Below are 15,504 nucleotides of genomic sequence, written 5' to 3' on the forward strand. Positions count from 1 at the left end.
TTATCCCATATCCCAGGTGGAAAAGCTCCTGGACCAGTTAGGCACTGCTCACTTTTTTATGATGCTGGATTTAACCAAAGGCTATTGGCAGATTCACTTGTCTGCAGAGTCTAAGGAAAAAACAGCCTTCTCCACTCTGTACGGTTTGTACCAGTTCATCACACTTCCATTCAGCTTGTTTGGAGCCCCTGCCACTTTCCAGTAATAATTTAAGGAAAAAATATGATCAAATCCTAAACGACCCTGTCAGTCATTTTAGCCACCTGTTGAGTAGTTTTACTATACAGAAGCAACAGGACCAAGATTAGCACTGGTAAAGAGTGTCCATGCCATCTTAGCCGATTGGTTATAAAAGGAGTAAGTGAAGGTTCAGTTATGAGGCTCACTTAAAAAAGAAAAAAATGCTGTGAGATGCTGAAAGATGAAAACAGGAACAAACAAAGGAAAGAAGCACCAAAGCAAAAGTACTGAGAGGACAACAAAAGCACAGAGCAGCATGTAAGTAGGCGTGTGGTTTATTCAAATCACACAAATGATCTCAGCCTCCTCAACCGAAACAGTGCTATTGAAGAAAGTCCCTCACCGCACTTCTCCTTTGTACAATTCAGAATGTATTCAGATCCCCTTTACTTATTTCCACTTCTATTATCATGCAGCCCAATGCTATAGTTCTTTTAATTATTTTTTCTCATTAATAGACACGATGTATCCCAAAATGAAAATTTTAACATTGATTTTTTTAAAATCCATTTTAAAAAAAACTGGTTCATCACATTTACATAAGTATGCAGACTTTTTGCAAAAACACTTGAATTTTAGCTAAGGTGCCTCCCACTTCTTTCAAATGTTGCTGAGATCCATCTCGATTGGAATCCATCTGTTACAAACTAAACTGACTGGACATGATTTGGAAAGACAAACACCTCTATATATAAGGCCTCATGTCTTACAACACTCACCTGAGCAAAAACCAAGCTATGAGGTTAAAGGCTCTGCCCGGAGAACTCAGAGACAGAGTTGTTGCAATGGACAGATGACATGTTCCCTAACCCACAGGTGCAGCGAAGCAACTTTCTCATTCACCATTGAAAAGCCCACCATGCAGGCACTAAACCTGGGGGATTCAATTATACCACACCTGCCCACTGTTCAAGGACAAGTCCAGTGTTATGTAGTCCAGCCCCACTCCAGTAGACTGTTTCCATGGCCCAAGATGTACATTGAGGTGAGCCAGAGTATATTTAGTTGGTGCTTATCTACCTCTAGCACTAGCTCAGGCTCCTTGACCACCAGAATAGTGAAATTCCATATTCTGAACACCAGATTTATCAACTTGGGCTCAAACCACCATCAACTCCACCCCTGACTACTGACCAATGCACAAAGCATCAAACCCTTATGGCCCCTACTATGAGCAGTGGGGCGAAAGGAGGGTGGGGCTATATATTGCTTTTGGGCTATGCTTGGTCTTATGGGCCAAGGCTTTATATCGCAAGCTATAAACCCTAGAATATTATGCAACAATTATACGATCAATCATATAAAGCATTGGGGACAGTAAGGTGAAAAAAATTACTTTTTAACAGGAAGAAACCTCAAGCAGAACCAGATAAAGGAAGGGCAACGACCAGTTATCTATTATTGTACGATCTACTGTGCAATATAAAGCACCTTGAGGTGACTGCTGTTGTGATTTGGCGCTATATAAATCAAATTGAATTGAAAATTGAATTGAATTGAACAGTTGGAAATAAGGCGAGGGAGGCAAGATAAAAGACACACTGTGGAAGAGAATCAGAGATTAATAACTAATGATTAAATGGGTGAGTGGTGTATGAAAACAATGAGAGGGAAAAGCGGTGAGCAAAAAGGGAAAACTGAGTACATTACGAGAAGCCCTCACATCATAGCAGGATAACTAAAGGAGAAATCAGGATCTAGCCCTAAATAACTATATGCTTTATCAAAAAGCAAAGTTTTAGGCCTCAACGTAAAAGTAGAGATGGTGTATCATTCAAAATACCCCAGCAGCTTGTACTAAAAGATGCTTGGATCAGGGTCACCGGATCTAGCTATAACTAACTATAACCTTTATCAAAAAGGAAACTTTGACATTTCAAAATAACTTTTTATCTGTGTATTTGGAAAATATTAAACTTATTAAACATTAAATGGTCACTGCTGCAAAATTCAGCAGCAAAAAAGTGTGAAATACAAGCCTGTAAAATGTGACACAGACACTTAAATAGAGTTTAACAACAGTTAACTTCTCAGCTTCATACATGTCAACTACACACTGGAGTCCATTAAACTGACATGCTCCGCCTTCACCATGTATTCATTACAATAGCATGGCAACTTGAGGTTCAGCCAGTCACACAGTGAATGTCTTGAAGGGAAGTGATAAAGCTGAAGGTCTCTCTGCTGTTTATATTGGCTTTCAGTCATTATCTAGATAACATGATGATATCATCTGTCTCTCTGCTTCTTGGTAAGTCAAACAAACAAAGATGTCAACTTTAACATGATTGAAATTATTACCATGGAACTGCTGTTTTCAATAAATGAGATTTGCATGATCCAGCAGAGAGAAATTAATCTCAAGAACAGACAAAAATGTGTATTAAATGATTAACAAAGATAATGACAATAATAATAATATTTTCAAAGTGTTACTCTAAAGAGAAATATTAAACAATTTGAAACCATTGCATATAAACCACAACTCTGTTTCCTAAAATGTTTGAAGGGTGTATAAAATTTAAATAAAATAGAATACAATGAGTTGAAAATCTCACATATATTAAATGAAATATGGAGTTTACTGACATCCAGCCCAATTGAGATTTCTCAAGATTAAAAAAGATTTTTCTTTTAAAATTGCACCATGTTAGCATTGTCTTACGTAATGCATTTGGCTTCTAGCTTATTAAATAAAGTTAGTAGCACTTTCTATTACAGCTCAGTGATAAAGTGGTAATAGTAGGGTAAGAAGGCAGATTCAAGAATGTAATAATGTGGTAATTTCTAAGTTATTACCACTCAATTATCAAAGTAATAACTAGTTAACTAATTATAGTAATATCATGGTAGAAACGGTGGTTATAGTTGAGTAATATTAAAGTGAAATTTATGTAACTGGATAATACGGGTCCAAAACTGGAGGTAATAATGTGGAAATGAAGGCCTCAACAATTAGTAATTATAGCCTTGGTAAAAATCTAAAAACCTGAATTTCCATTTTTACACAGAGGTTAAATTGTAATAAGACTCATAATATTTAAGGTAATATTGTCTGATGTTTTAGCATATTTGGATAGCGTTACTATATTATAAATCTTGAATTAATCCTGCCTTAAATTCCCACCATTCTGCTTTGCTTAAAAGCAATAATGTAAAAGTTATGTTTAATACTCTGGATTATTACATGGAAACATCTTTGGCAGCTTCTCTGTAAATCTAAATACATTGCTAATTATGTACAAAGACTTTCTAAATGGGTCATTAATAGTTCCTATATATATATATTAATTTGTACTTGATGAAATACTTTATTTCTTTAATCTAATCCATCATCTGTAAAGCATTAAATGAATTCTAATCATTAAATATGGTTGATATGAATTTATTAATCAAGAACAAAGTATTTAACTTTGTAAATAAATTACATACTAATGTGTATTAATGTTTGAGTAATACTTTAGAAATGATGAATTAACTACTTAATAATACTAGACTAATGGATAATAATATCTAGTTTTTAATCAAGTATCAAGCCACAGAGTATTTCAACCCACATATATTCCATCTTCTCCATTTAAAATTAACCATGAATATGGTTCTCACAAACCAATAGTTAATATTTCACAGAGCTACCTGAACACAACATACAAAGTGTTATATTAAATTGATAATTCAGGAAGAGCTTGGAATGTCTGTAGTTTGTAACTCTAGTTCAACTACCCTCTGGTTTGTAGTTGGTTAGTTCAGAAAAGTCAAATGTCTAATCTGGTTCTCCTTCAATCAGTGGGAGTTTCTATAAAATCTCAAAGCCTAGCCTGTAAAGCAGGGATGTTAAATTCGGAATCAAATTTAAAATCCTTCTCCCCTGCAAAGTCTTGAATAATCAGGCTCCATCTTATCTTAAAGACCTCATAACACCATTTCACCCCAATGTAGCACTTTGCTCTCAGACTGTTGGCTTACTTGTAAGTACTCTAGGAACCACAAGTAAAATAGATAGTAGAGCCTTCAGCTTTCAGGCCCTGCCTCTGTGGAACCAGCTCCCAGATTGAATTCAGGAGACAGACACCCCCTGTATTTTAAGATTGAGCTCCAATTTTCCTTTTTTTTAAAACTTACATCTAGGGCTGGTCACTCTTAATTATTCAATTCAATTCCATTTTATTTATACAGTGCCAAATTACAACAAAAGTCGCCTCAAGGTGCTTAATCATCCCTTAGTTATGCTGCAGCAGGTCTTGGGTGGGGGCTTCCCATTATTCACTGAGCATTTCTTTTTCAATCACCTGATTTTTCAACCACCTCTCTCTCTTAATTGCCTCGTTATGTTTTTATACATCACTGTTCATGTAGTCATTAGTTGTCATTATTATGTGGCACTCTTTCAAACTCTACCATTGTCACCAAGTGCTTGCTCATGTTGTTGTAATTTGCTGCTATATGAATAAAATGTACTTTAATTGAACTGAACTGAACTGAACTGAACTGAAATGACATGCGTTAAGCTTTAAATCATTACATAATAAGATATCACCATACTGTACACCAATTCACTTTGTACATCAAGGGTTATAATTTTAAATACAAATGTCCAGTAGTTGTATGAAACACATTACAATTTGGCCAATAGTGCAAAATAAATACACAAAGTTGGTAGCAACAAATATGTTTGCTTTTGTAACAAGGGAAAAGGAGAAGGAAGAAGGATGTTCTTTTCCATCGCTAAAAGGGTCGTGGTAGCCAAGGAGTACAAAACTCAACAGTAGCAGCTAACATTTATTTACAATAAAATAAGCCCAGGGCATTTTTATTAAAAAAAACTAAAACTAAAACCAAGCTTGAAGTCCCACACATATATAATGTATGACTGATGCAGTACTCTTGACATGGTTGTTCTAGCACCAGCCATCACAGAAATCCCTCTTTTTCACTTGTTGTGTCTCCCTGAGACAGCCCTTAATGCCTGCAACTCCTCCACCACATCCAATACCAGTTCCACAGACACTTCCAGGGCCAATCTCCTTGGCATCTGTCTGGCTTCTCCATCCTGTTGATCTACTGAAGCTCTGTGGACTTCATGCTTGTCCCACTTCTGTACATACTCTGACTCATCTGCCAACTGCTCTGACAGAATAAAACATTAAAACTAGTTCTACTTCTTGGGACACATCTTGTCCCATGGGTTTCCCTAAAATTTTGCCTCCCCAGAACATGTTTTTAAGTATTCAGCACAGTACATTGATACATTTCTTTCAATTCAGTAGAGGTCAAAATGGAGTTACTGAACATTAACTCTCTTCCTGTTAATTAACTCACAGTAGCTGTCTGTTTCTAGACTCGTAAACACGAGTGCAGCTAAGATGTGCTTTAGTGACCTCTGACCTTTATTGTCCTCTGACATGTAGTAACCTCTGTCCTGTTGTTGCAGGTCTGTGTGTCCTGGTAATGTCTGTACTGACTGTTTCTGCAGGTGAGTTGATGGAAGTGAAACCTACCAGTGAAACTCCACAAAGAATATAAATATATTTATTCTGTCTGTCTTCCTATTGATGTCTGTTCTCCAGTCTCTTTGGATGTCAGTCCAAATTTTCAACAGTTCTTCAGGGGAGACTCTAAAGTCTTTCTGAGTTGTGTTGATGAATGGACAGTGAAGAGGACCAATGGAAGAGACACTGAAGTCTGTGGAGCAGCTGCAGACTTAATCAGAGTTAACAGTTCCTTCTGTGTTCTGGATCTTTCCATCTCATCTGGTGGAAGTTTCCTATGTGATAACTTATCTGGAAAGAAGAGCGATGAAGTCTCGATCAGTGTTTTAGGTACAAACAGTTCCAAGCTGTCACTTTATCTTTGTATAACTCTGCACTGCTGGTGGAAATATGTCTCTACATTGCTCTGTTTGTGTCTCTGTTGCTCAGAAGATGGTGTGATCCTGGAGATCCCTGCGCTTCCTGTGAGGACAGGAAGTGATGTCACTCTTCACTGTAAAACCAGGGATGGTTCAAGTCAAAAGTCTTATTTTTTCAGATATGATCAAAAAATTGTATCTAAAGCTGAAGTACAGTTGATTCTCTCCAATGTCCAGCAGTCAAATGAAGGTTTCTACTCGTGTTCTACTGCTATTCATGCACGTTCTCCTCTGAGCCGACTGAGGGTCACAGGTCAAGGCACTGACATTACTTCCTGTTTACAGACATGATCTCATCTTTTGACCTGATAAGAAACTCACTGAACCTCTGATCGTCATCATGTCTTTTGCAGATGCTTCTCTTCCAACTACCTCAACCAACTCTCCTCTTGCTCAGGCTACTAGATCAAGTTCCTCTATTTTCTGTTGTAATCCTCCTACTTCATCTTCAGACCCCTTTCCTAGCCCCTTCATGACACTGCCTCTTTTTCTCCTGCTCCTCTCTGCAGTCCTGATTATGGTTCTGATTGGAGGTATACTTCTGTGGAGGAAACAGAGAGGTATGAAATATTTCAGACTTATCTTGACTAACTTTAACCTTACTAGTCTGAGGGTGACTGCCATCCAGGTATGACTCAGATTTTACACCTGAATGATTTTATGATCCCCTTACTGTTTCTGCCAGAAATTGAGCTCAGAGCACCTTCGGGCTGGCTAGACTCTGTCCTCCAGTTTAGATTTTAAGATGGCCTCATTTTGGAGGCCAAGGTGGTGATCTCACTAGTATAAGTACGTAAATGAAAACCCTCCTTCTTTACAATAACAAAAACCAAGATGTGCACATGGCCAACCACAGAGTAGTGAATTGATGGTCTTATCTAGTACCTGGATTGATATATCAAGGCAGCAAAGAAATGATTTGTTTGAAAAACATTTTTGCTGACAGCTGAATTCCAACAACAGTAAAACTAAATATTCCCAAATTGATGTCCGTGCTGTTCACAAAATTCCATCCACTTTGGGTCGCCATTCAAATCAAATCAGAACATCAAATGAAAACAAAGTTATTTACAGGTTTTCATATTTGATCAATCATGATAAACCTGTATCAGATATTCACACTTAGTGCCTCAGTCTGTGATTGATTGTATCAAAGTCCTGCTATCCAGGTACAACTCTTTTACACCTTAATGATATTATGATCATTCAGGTGTAAATGCTCATTCCTGGTCAAACAGCACCAGGAATTAGCACATGCCATCAAACAGTCATTAAGAGGTCCTTAGTGATTTGCTGTAGTGTGATGTTAGTGCTGTGGAACCTACAGAAACCTGAATGAAAATGAAAAAACCAGAAAAAATATAAGTAAATAAAATAAAATCCCTTTCTAGTGTGTACACTTTCCACAAATTTTCTTCAAAAAATAAATAATACACACACACATATACATATATATATATATAAAATTCCCCGCTCGCCCCTGCGGCGGTCTATCCTTCAAGCTCAGGTCCTCTACCAGAGGCCCGGGAGCTGGAGGGTCCTGCGCAGTACCTTAGCTGTTCCTAGGACTGCACTCTTCTGGACAGAAATCTCAGATGTTGTTCCTGGGATCTCCTGGAGCCACTCACCTAGTTTGGGAGTCACCGCACCTAGTACTCTGATTACCATAGGGACCACTGTTACCTTCACCCTCCACATTTTCTCCAGCTCTTCTGTGGAGAAAATGTGGAGGGTATTTCTCGAGCTTCTCATGTTCCTTCTTTCTGATGTTGCTGTCACTGGGAACTGCTACTTCTATCACTACGGCCGTCTTCTTCTGTTTGTGTACCACCACTATGTCTGGTTGGTTAGCCACCACCATTCTGTCCGTCTGTATCTGGAAGTCCCACAGGATCTTAGCTCGGCCATTCTCCACCACCCTAGGGGCATCTTTTCACCTCGGGACTTCCAGGCCGTATTCTGCACAGATGTTTCTGTATACTATGCCAGCCACTTGGTTATAGTGTTACATGTATGCCCTCCCTGCTACCATCTTACACCCTGCTGTTATGTGCTGGATTGTCTCAGAGGCATCTTTACATAGCCTGCACCTGGGCTCTTGCCTGGTGTGATAGACCCCAGCCTCTATGGATCTTGTGCTCAGAGCTTGTTCCTGTGCTGCCACGATTAGTGCTTCTGTGCTGTCTGTACAGAATGGTGTACGTCAGTTTAATGCTGGGTGGTGCTGCAATAGTAACTATCCTCGGTCAGAAGGAGAGGCTGACATCCAGGGATTAGATTACCACAGGTGGAGTTTATTTGCGGTCAGATGGATGGTACAGGGAGGTATGACATACAGTAGGAGGATGTGGAGGGGTGATATGGTGTGGTTTCTATGATTAAGAACAGAGTATACATTACAACATGAATACAGATTAAAGATTAAGAAAACTGGCAACAAATTCCTCCACTACAAACCAGTCTGATACCACTTCTTACAGTGTTCACTTTACTAAGGCACTACCCAAAAGGCGCCACAAGAGGGCACTCCAACACAAGAGATGACCTATTTACACTGATGCACTTAGTAAACAGTCAGCCTCCTACTTAGCCACTACGTAATACAGCGATATTACAGTGTACAAATTCACATAAATTTGCAGGGGGAACAAACAAAGCAGGAACAAGCCCAAAATAATCAAATAACTGGGCTGCCATAGCTATCGCTAACTAGCACATATGCTAAAGGTAACTAAAACCAATACACACAAGTAGCAGTGTAAACATCTTAAGCATGGAACATTAACTCACGTTTATGTGACGCACACCATCCCCAACAAATACAGGATGGGCTATTTGCTTCCCTTCCCAGCAGCTCTCTCCTCAATCGTTAGCCCAGGAACGAACGAAGACCATCTAGCTCAGAAGTCCCATGAATCCCATCACTGCCCAGAGGCTGCTGGGTAATATAGTTCACACTAACACAGGGTTTTCTACAGCCGCCCCTGTATTTGTGCAACAAATACACATCATTGCAAAAAGTCTGTGTTGTGCTATGCGGAGTTCTCTTCCTCTGGCATCTGAGGCAGGGTGACCAGCTTAACAACTGGTCGTATGTAAGTATGATCCTTCACTTGCACCTCCGCCGATCGCACTATACCATCTTCTCCGGGAAACACCTTTGAAATCTTCCCAACTGGCCACATGGCCCTGGGCAGTTGCGAGTCCACGATCATGACGACCTGACCCACAGCGAGGTCGGGTGTCAGATCACGCCATTTCTGTCTGAGCTGAAGACCTGGGAGGTACCTCCGAATGAACTGGCTCCAGAAGTGGTCAGCAATTACCTGGCTTTGTTTCCATCTTCGACTGGTGATAAAATGACCTGGTCCATAAACCACCTGCGGCAGTGAAGCGTACCGCCGCCCCATGAGCAGGAGATTTGGGGTAATGGGGTCAGGATCAGCAATATCCGAGGATGCGTAACCAAGAGGTTTCGCATTAAGGATCCCTTCTACTTCAAGGAGAGCTGTGCGGAGGACTTCTTCCGTCACAACCTGATCCTTCAGGATGACCTGGAGTGCCCCCTTAACCGACCTTATCTCCCTTTCCCAGGCCCCCCCAAAATGGGGGGCATGCGGTGGATTACAATGAAAGGTTATCCTCTGCTTTGCCAGCTGTGCCTGAAGAATAGGCGTCATCATAGAGAAAGCTTCCTGTAACTCTCGAGCACCCACTCGGAAATTAGTGCCCTGATCTGACCATATCTCGAATGGGGTACCCCGACGGGAGACGAATCTTCGCACGGCCATGAGGAAAGCGTCTGAGTCCAGGCTTGGCAGCAAATCCAGGTGTACACATCGGGTGGTTAGGCACTTAAAGATTATGCCCCAGCGCTTCTCATGCCTCCGGCCTATCTTGATGGTGTAGGGACCAAAGCAATCAACTCCCATTGACCAGAAAGCAGGTTTGTGGATCCGGAGTCTCGCTGCCGGCAAATCAGCCATTTTGGTGGGAGCAGGCCTCCCCCGCCATTTCTGGCACTCTGCGTATTGTCTCCAATAAGTGCGCCGTATCTCTGCAAAGATGCGCTCTGGACCAGGGTGCAACAGAATCGTGTCAAAGTGTTGGACAAGGAGCTTAGTTACCGGGTGTTCGGGAGGTAGCACAATAGGGTGTATGGTGTCTGAGTCCAGACCTTTGGCACGTCTCAGGCGTCCTCCAACCCTTATCAGGCCAGTAACTGGATTGTACTCAGGGCAGAGCGAACAAAGTCGACTATTCAGGGCCAGAGTTCGTCCCTTCATCAGAGCTATCACCTCCTCCGGAAAACTGTCATACTGAGCTGACTTCAAAATGGCTATCTCTGCTTCCACACGATCAGAGGCGGTCATTGGAGGAGAAGCCGCCCCGTAGCTTTCGCAAGCTCCTCCCAAGATGTGAAGTTGCCAGGGTCTGGAGTAGGAGTCTGGGCCACTGTGACAAGCCCACATAGCATCCCCTTGCACAGCTCATCTGTAGTCTCAGCCCTACCAGTAGGTTGGGAGGGCCAGTATGCCGAACTTCGTTGCAAGAACATAGGGCCCTGAGCCCAACAGCTGGCTGCCGAAAGACTACAGAGTTCCTTCCCCCTTGTGATGTCATCAGCCGGATTCTCTGCTGACGTGACATACCTCCACTGATGAGAACTGGTGAGCTCCTGGATTTCAGCAATTCGAGTCCCGACAAAGACCTTGTACCGGCAGGAATCCGACTGCAACCAACTCAGCACAGTAATAGAGTCAGTCCACAAGATGGTATTCTGCAGTGGTAGGGTAAGCTCAGTTTGGAGAGTCTTGGCAAGTTGCGCTCCAGTGAGAGCAGCACTGAGCTCGAGACGAGGCATGGACAATCTCTTCCGAGGAGCGACTCGGGATCTGGCCAACAGGAATGAAGTGCTGACATGTCCGTGGCAATCTGTGGTCCTCAGATAAGCTACAGATCCATACGCTTTCTCGGAGGCATCATAGAACACGTGCAGCTCAAAGGTGCAACTCAGAGAGTCTGTAGCAGGTGGCACATAACACCTCGGTAAGGTAATGTTCTGCAGGTACGGTAGCTCCTTTTCCCATTCTGCCCAGGTGGCACGAAGGACACCAGTGATAGGTTCATCCCAGCCCATCTCCTTTTGCCACATCGATTGTACGAGAATCTTCCCTCTAGTGGTATAGGGAATGATAAACCCTAGAGTGTCATACTGGCTGGCAAGCACCTTGTACACATTGCGAAGAGTTGGTGTTGCGTAGGAGACTGGTCGATGCTTATACCCCAAGGTATCGGTGGGGCAATGCCAATGTAACCCAAGCATCGACTCTTGTGGATCAGCTTGGTTAAAGGTCAGCCAGAGCTCACAGCTGTCAGAACGGGCAGCAGTAGGCAGGTGGGACACCACCTCTGGCACATTACTAGCCCACTGCCGTATCTCAAATCCTCCCGTGGCCAGTAGCTGTCTCATTTTGTCCAGTAGCTGTTTAGCTTGGCAGGGAGTCGGAAGAGACTGGAGACAATTGTCCACATAAAAAGCTGTGTGGACGGACTCATACACATCTTCGTTCCCCTCACGGTGGTCTCGCACATGCCGCTGTAAAGCGTAAGTGGCACAGCAGGGGCTGCAGGTCGTACCAAATGGTAACACTTGCCATTCATACACATCAGGTGGGCGCTCCTCCATCCCTCCAAAGAAAGCTAAGTAGAGGCTGATCTTCGGGAAGCAGGCGTACCTGATGAAACATGGCCTTTATGTCACCGCTTATGGCCACAGCATGCTGGTGGAATCGGATTAACACGCCAAGGAGTGAGGGGCTAAGCGTGGGCCCTGGCAGCAGGAGGTCATTAAGGGCAGTTTGCTGGTACAGGAAGGAGCAGTTGAAGACTAGGCGGGCTTTGTTGTTGTGATGCACAAGATGGTGTGGAATGTACCAGGATTCAGTGGAACCATGCACCTCCTCCGGAGTCAACTTTTCCACATAGCCCGCCTTCTCTAGTTTTTTGATCTCCTCGTTGTATGTCCGTGCTCTGCTGGGGTCCTTGCATAGCCTACGCTCATTGGCCCTCAGAAGAGCCATGACAGCCTCTTGAGGTGCCTTCACCTGAGGAAACTCTGTGCGGCGAAGCAAGGGAGTAGCATATCGGTGGACTCCCTCTACCTGTACTCGGACTGTCCTTGATTCAAGAATGTCGATTGCCTGCTGGTCCTCCTTTGACCTGGTGACTTCCTTTTCATTCCTAAACGGGAGGACATCAAGCTGCCACAGCCTCTCAACAGCTTTGGAGAGCTCTGATGTCTGTGGGATGAATGATGAGTGCAAGCATGCCTGTCCAGCCACTGGATGTGGAAGACTCTTGGCAGGTCCCTGCAGCGCCCACCCCAGCTCCGTGCAGACTGCTACTGGCCCTCCAGGTGGTCCACGAATCACCGGGCATACCGGAGTGATAAGGTGCGGGTGATCTGATCCAGTCAGGATCATAGGTTTCACCTTGCTGAAACCTGTGAGGGGAAGTCTTTGTAGGTGACTGTACTTCCTTTTGAGTGTTTCCACTGGGCAAGATTGCTCCGCCAGAGCCAGTTGTTCTGCTGTGAATGGATTTAGTATTTGATGCCTCACCTTCGGCTTAGCTTTAGTGGACACCTCCAATGATATGCTTCCCCCATGCAGCTGCAGGACATCCTGTCTGATGGTTCGGAGGGCCAGAGCCTCATCTGTCGGGGCTAGGCCGAGGAACTTCACAGCAGCAGGCAATATTATGGTTCTCTCTGAACCGTCATCCAGCACAGCATAGGTGTCCATGGTTTTCTTCCCATTGTGGAGTTAAACTCTTACCACCTTCAACATCACTCTCCCAGAGTGACTGGGATGGTCAACATAGATGACACTGGATGCTGTGCACATGGTCAGGATACTGGGGTTCTGCTCTTTAGCCTTGGCGAGGCCATGTAATACAAGGAGGTGTTGCTCACCACAGGTACTGCAGGGTTTCTTGAGCGTGCAGTTGTCAGCAGAATGGTTCCGGCCACACCTCCAACATTTATTCCTATCTCTGATCCAGTCCACAACCGCAACCACATCCAGCCGGGAGAACTCATTACATCCACTCAAGTAATGCTCTGTCCCATCACAGAAAGGGCAGTAAGGCTTGAAACGTTCTCTTTTCTTCTGCATCGCAACAGCCTTTGGACCTGGATGGGCCACAGCAGGTGGTTTGGTGGCTGTGCTTTCAGGTCCATAATAAACAGAGGCCAACTTGGGTTTGTGTTTTGTTTCCAAGTGCCTACTGACTTTCCCCTCCAACGAGGGGTTCTCTGAGGCATACAGCTCCGTGGCCCGTCGGGAGACCTGCATTGCTTGGGTCTTGCGCTCCAACCACTCGGCTAGATCATAGAGGGTATAAGTGCAATTTGATCCAGGCCGCAGGATCCCTCGGTTAAGGCAGTACTCTGCAAAGTTATCCCGATAACTCAGAGGGAGTTTGGTGAGTAATCGGTCTATGTGGGATCCACAGTGGAGTTCACTCTCTGCCACCCCGTCCATCATGGTAAGCATCCCCACTAGACTGGCAACTGACAGGGAAAAAGCTTCAAAGGCTTGTGAGTCACCTGGTTTTATGTGTGGTGTGCACAGGATGGCGCTGAGTTCACTCTGTACCAGTTGTCTTGGCTGACCGTACTTCTGCTCGAGAGCCCTCATTGCACTAGTATATGGAGTGGGGTCATGGATGTAGCGTTTAGCCACTTGGAATGCACTTGGGAACTTCAAGTGATCTAGCAAGATCTGATACTTATAATCCTCGGACAAGTGCTTGTGAGGCCCAAGAACACTATCCAGTCCTTTCTTCAGTAAGGCAAAGTCACTCTCCTTCCCAGAACTGAAAACAGTGAGCTTGGGCTTAGGGAGGCCATAGGAGGATGCAATCACCATTTCCAACATACTGGGTTCTGAACTCGCGTGGTTTACTGCTGGGGGCCTACTTGGCTGAGGCCTAAGCTCCTGTGCAGATGCCACAGGTTGGAAGGAAGCATATCGAGGCTGTTGAGGCAGAGGGCGAAGTTTTGGGATCCATGGCTAGAAACCCCGAGTGACATCCTCCTTTGCAGTAGAAGGTTGCATAGTGGTCGGCTGAGCCACTAAGGGAGGGTCTGGTTGAGGTGTCTGCGATGGCACGGGAGGCCCAGACATCTGTATTGCCTGTGGAGCTACAGCGCTGGCTACAGCAAGTGGGGCAGGAGTTGCGGGATGCACCGGTCTGAGAAGATAGTCAGGACATGGTGAAGTGAATCTCAGAGCAGACGCTGATCTATCCATAGAGAGCTCTGTGGGTGGCCCAACGGGTGCAGTGGAAGTGCCAGGGAGTAGGGCTAAAGGAGCTGACATCACACGGAGGGGCTCTGTAATTCTCTCCCCCTCCTGAATCGATTTGGGCTCCCTGGCTGTAGGATTTGGTGTAGAGACAGCTGAAGCCATTGGTTCCACCTCTATTAATGTCCCCTTTGGCATTGGAGAGGTGAGCTGCTCTAGTCGCTGCACACGTTTGTTAAGGTCGCGGGACTCTGCTACAGTCACTTGCAGAGATCGCATTTGATGCTGGATATTAATCAGACAATCCTCCATTCTTCGCCATCTTATCTCCTCCACATCCGGCCTCCTTGTGTAGTGGGAGTCTGACTGTGCCATCATAACCTCCTCTGCTAGATTGGGTGACAGCCTTGGCCCACGGGTATGGTAGGACAACTCATAGTCCTCCAGATGTCCAGGGATTCGATGGATCCTGCTAGGACGGGGACTTCGTGCATCATCCTGATCTCTGGAGGCAGCCATGTCATGCAGGTAGAGCACATCCGGCTCGAAGGACCACTTTGTACAGAATGGTGTACGTCAGTTTAATGCTGGGTGGTGCTGCAATAGTAACTATCCTCGGTCAGAAGGAGAGGCTGACATCCAGGGATTAGATTACCACAGGTGGAGTTTATTTGCGGTCAGATGGATGGTACAGGGAGGTATGACATACAGTAGGAGGATGTGGAGTAGTGATATGATGTGGTTTCTATGATTAAGAACAGGGTATACGTTACAACATGAATACAGATTAAAGATTAAGAAAACTGGCAACAAATTCCTCCACTACAAACCAGTCTGATACCACTTCTTACAGTGTTCACTTTACTAAGGCACTACCCAAAAGGCGCCACAAGAGGGCACTCCAACACAAGAGATGACCTATTTACACTGATGCACTTAGTAAACAGTCAGCCTCCTACTTAGCCACTACCTAATACAGCGATATTACAGTGTACAAATTCACATAAATTTGCAGGGGGAACAAACAAAGGAGGAACAAGCCCA

At 44.1% G+C, this 15,504-nt stretch overlaps 1 protein-coding gene across 3 annotated transcripts in view; it reads left to right on the plus strand.

Moving 5' to 3' along the window:
- The first annotated feature begins 2,388 nt into the window (after nt 1–2,388).
- Nucleotides 2,389–15,504, plus strand: part of LOC109194858 (uncharacterized) — a 38,491-nt gene continuing 25,375 nt past the window's right edge. For 2 of the 3 annotated variants that reach the window (XM_019346013.1, XM_019346014.1), the window contains exons 1-5: nt 2,389–2,491; nt 5,672–5,713; nt 5,808–6,059; nt 6,159–6,401; nt 6,502–6,708. In XM_019346013.1, the coding sequence (XP_019201558.1) occupies nt 2,461–2,491; nt 5,672–5,713; nt 5,808–6,059; nt 6,159–6,401; nt 6,502–6,708 (775 nt within the window). In that variant the 5' untranslated portion in view covers nt 2,389–2,460. The remainder of the gene's footprint in view (nt 2,492–5,671; nt 5,714–5,807; nt 6,060–6,158; nt 6,402–6,501; nt 6,709–15,504) is intronic. The other variant, XM_025899288.1, reaches the window with a different exon arrangement.

This window comes from Oreochromis niloticus, linkage group LG15 (genome assembly GCF_001858045.2).
Source record: "Oreochromis niloticus isolate F11D_XX linkage group LG15, O_niloticus_UMD_NMBU, whole genome shotgun sequence".
Classification (NCBI taxonomy): domain Eukaryota; kingdom Metazoa; phylum Chordata; class Actinopteri; order Cichliformes; family Cichlidae; genus Oreochromis; species Oreochromis niloticus.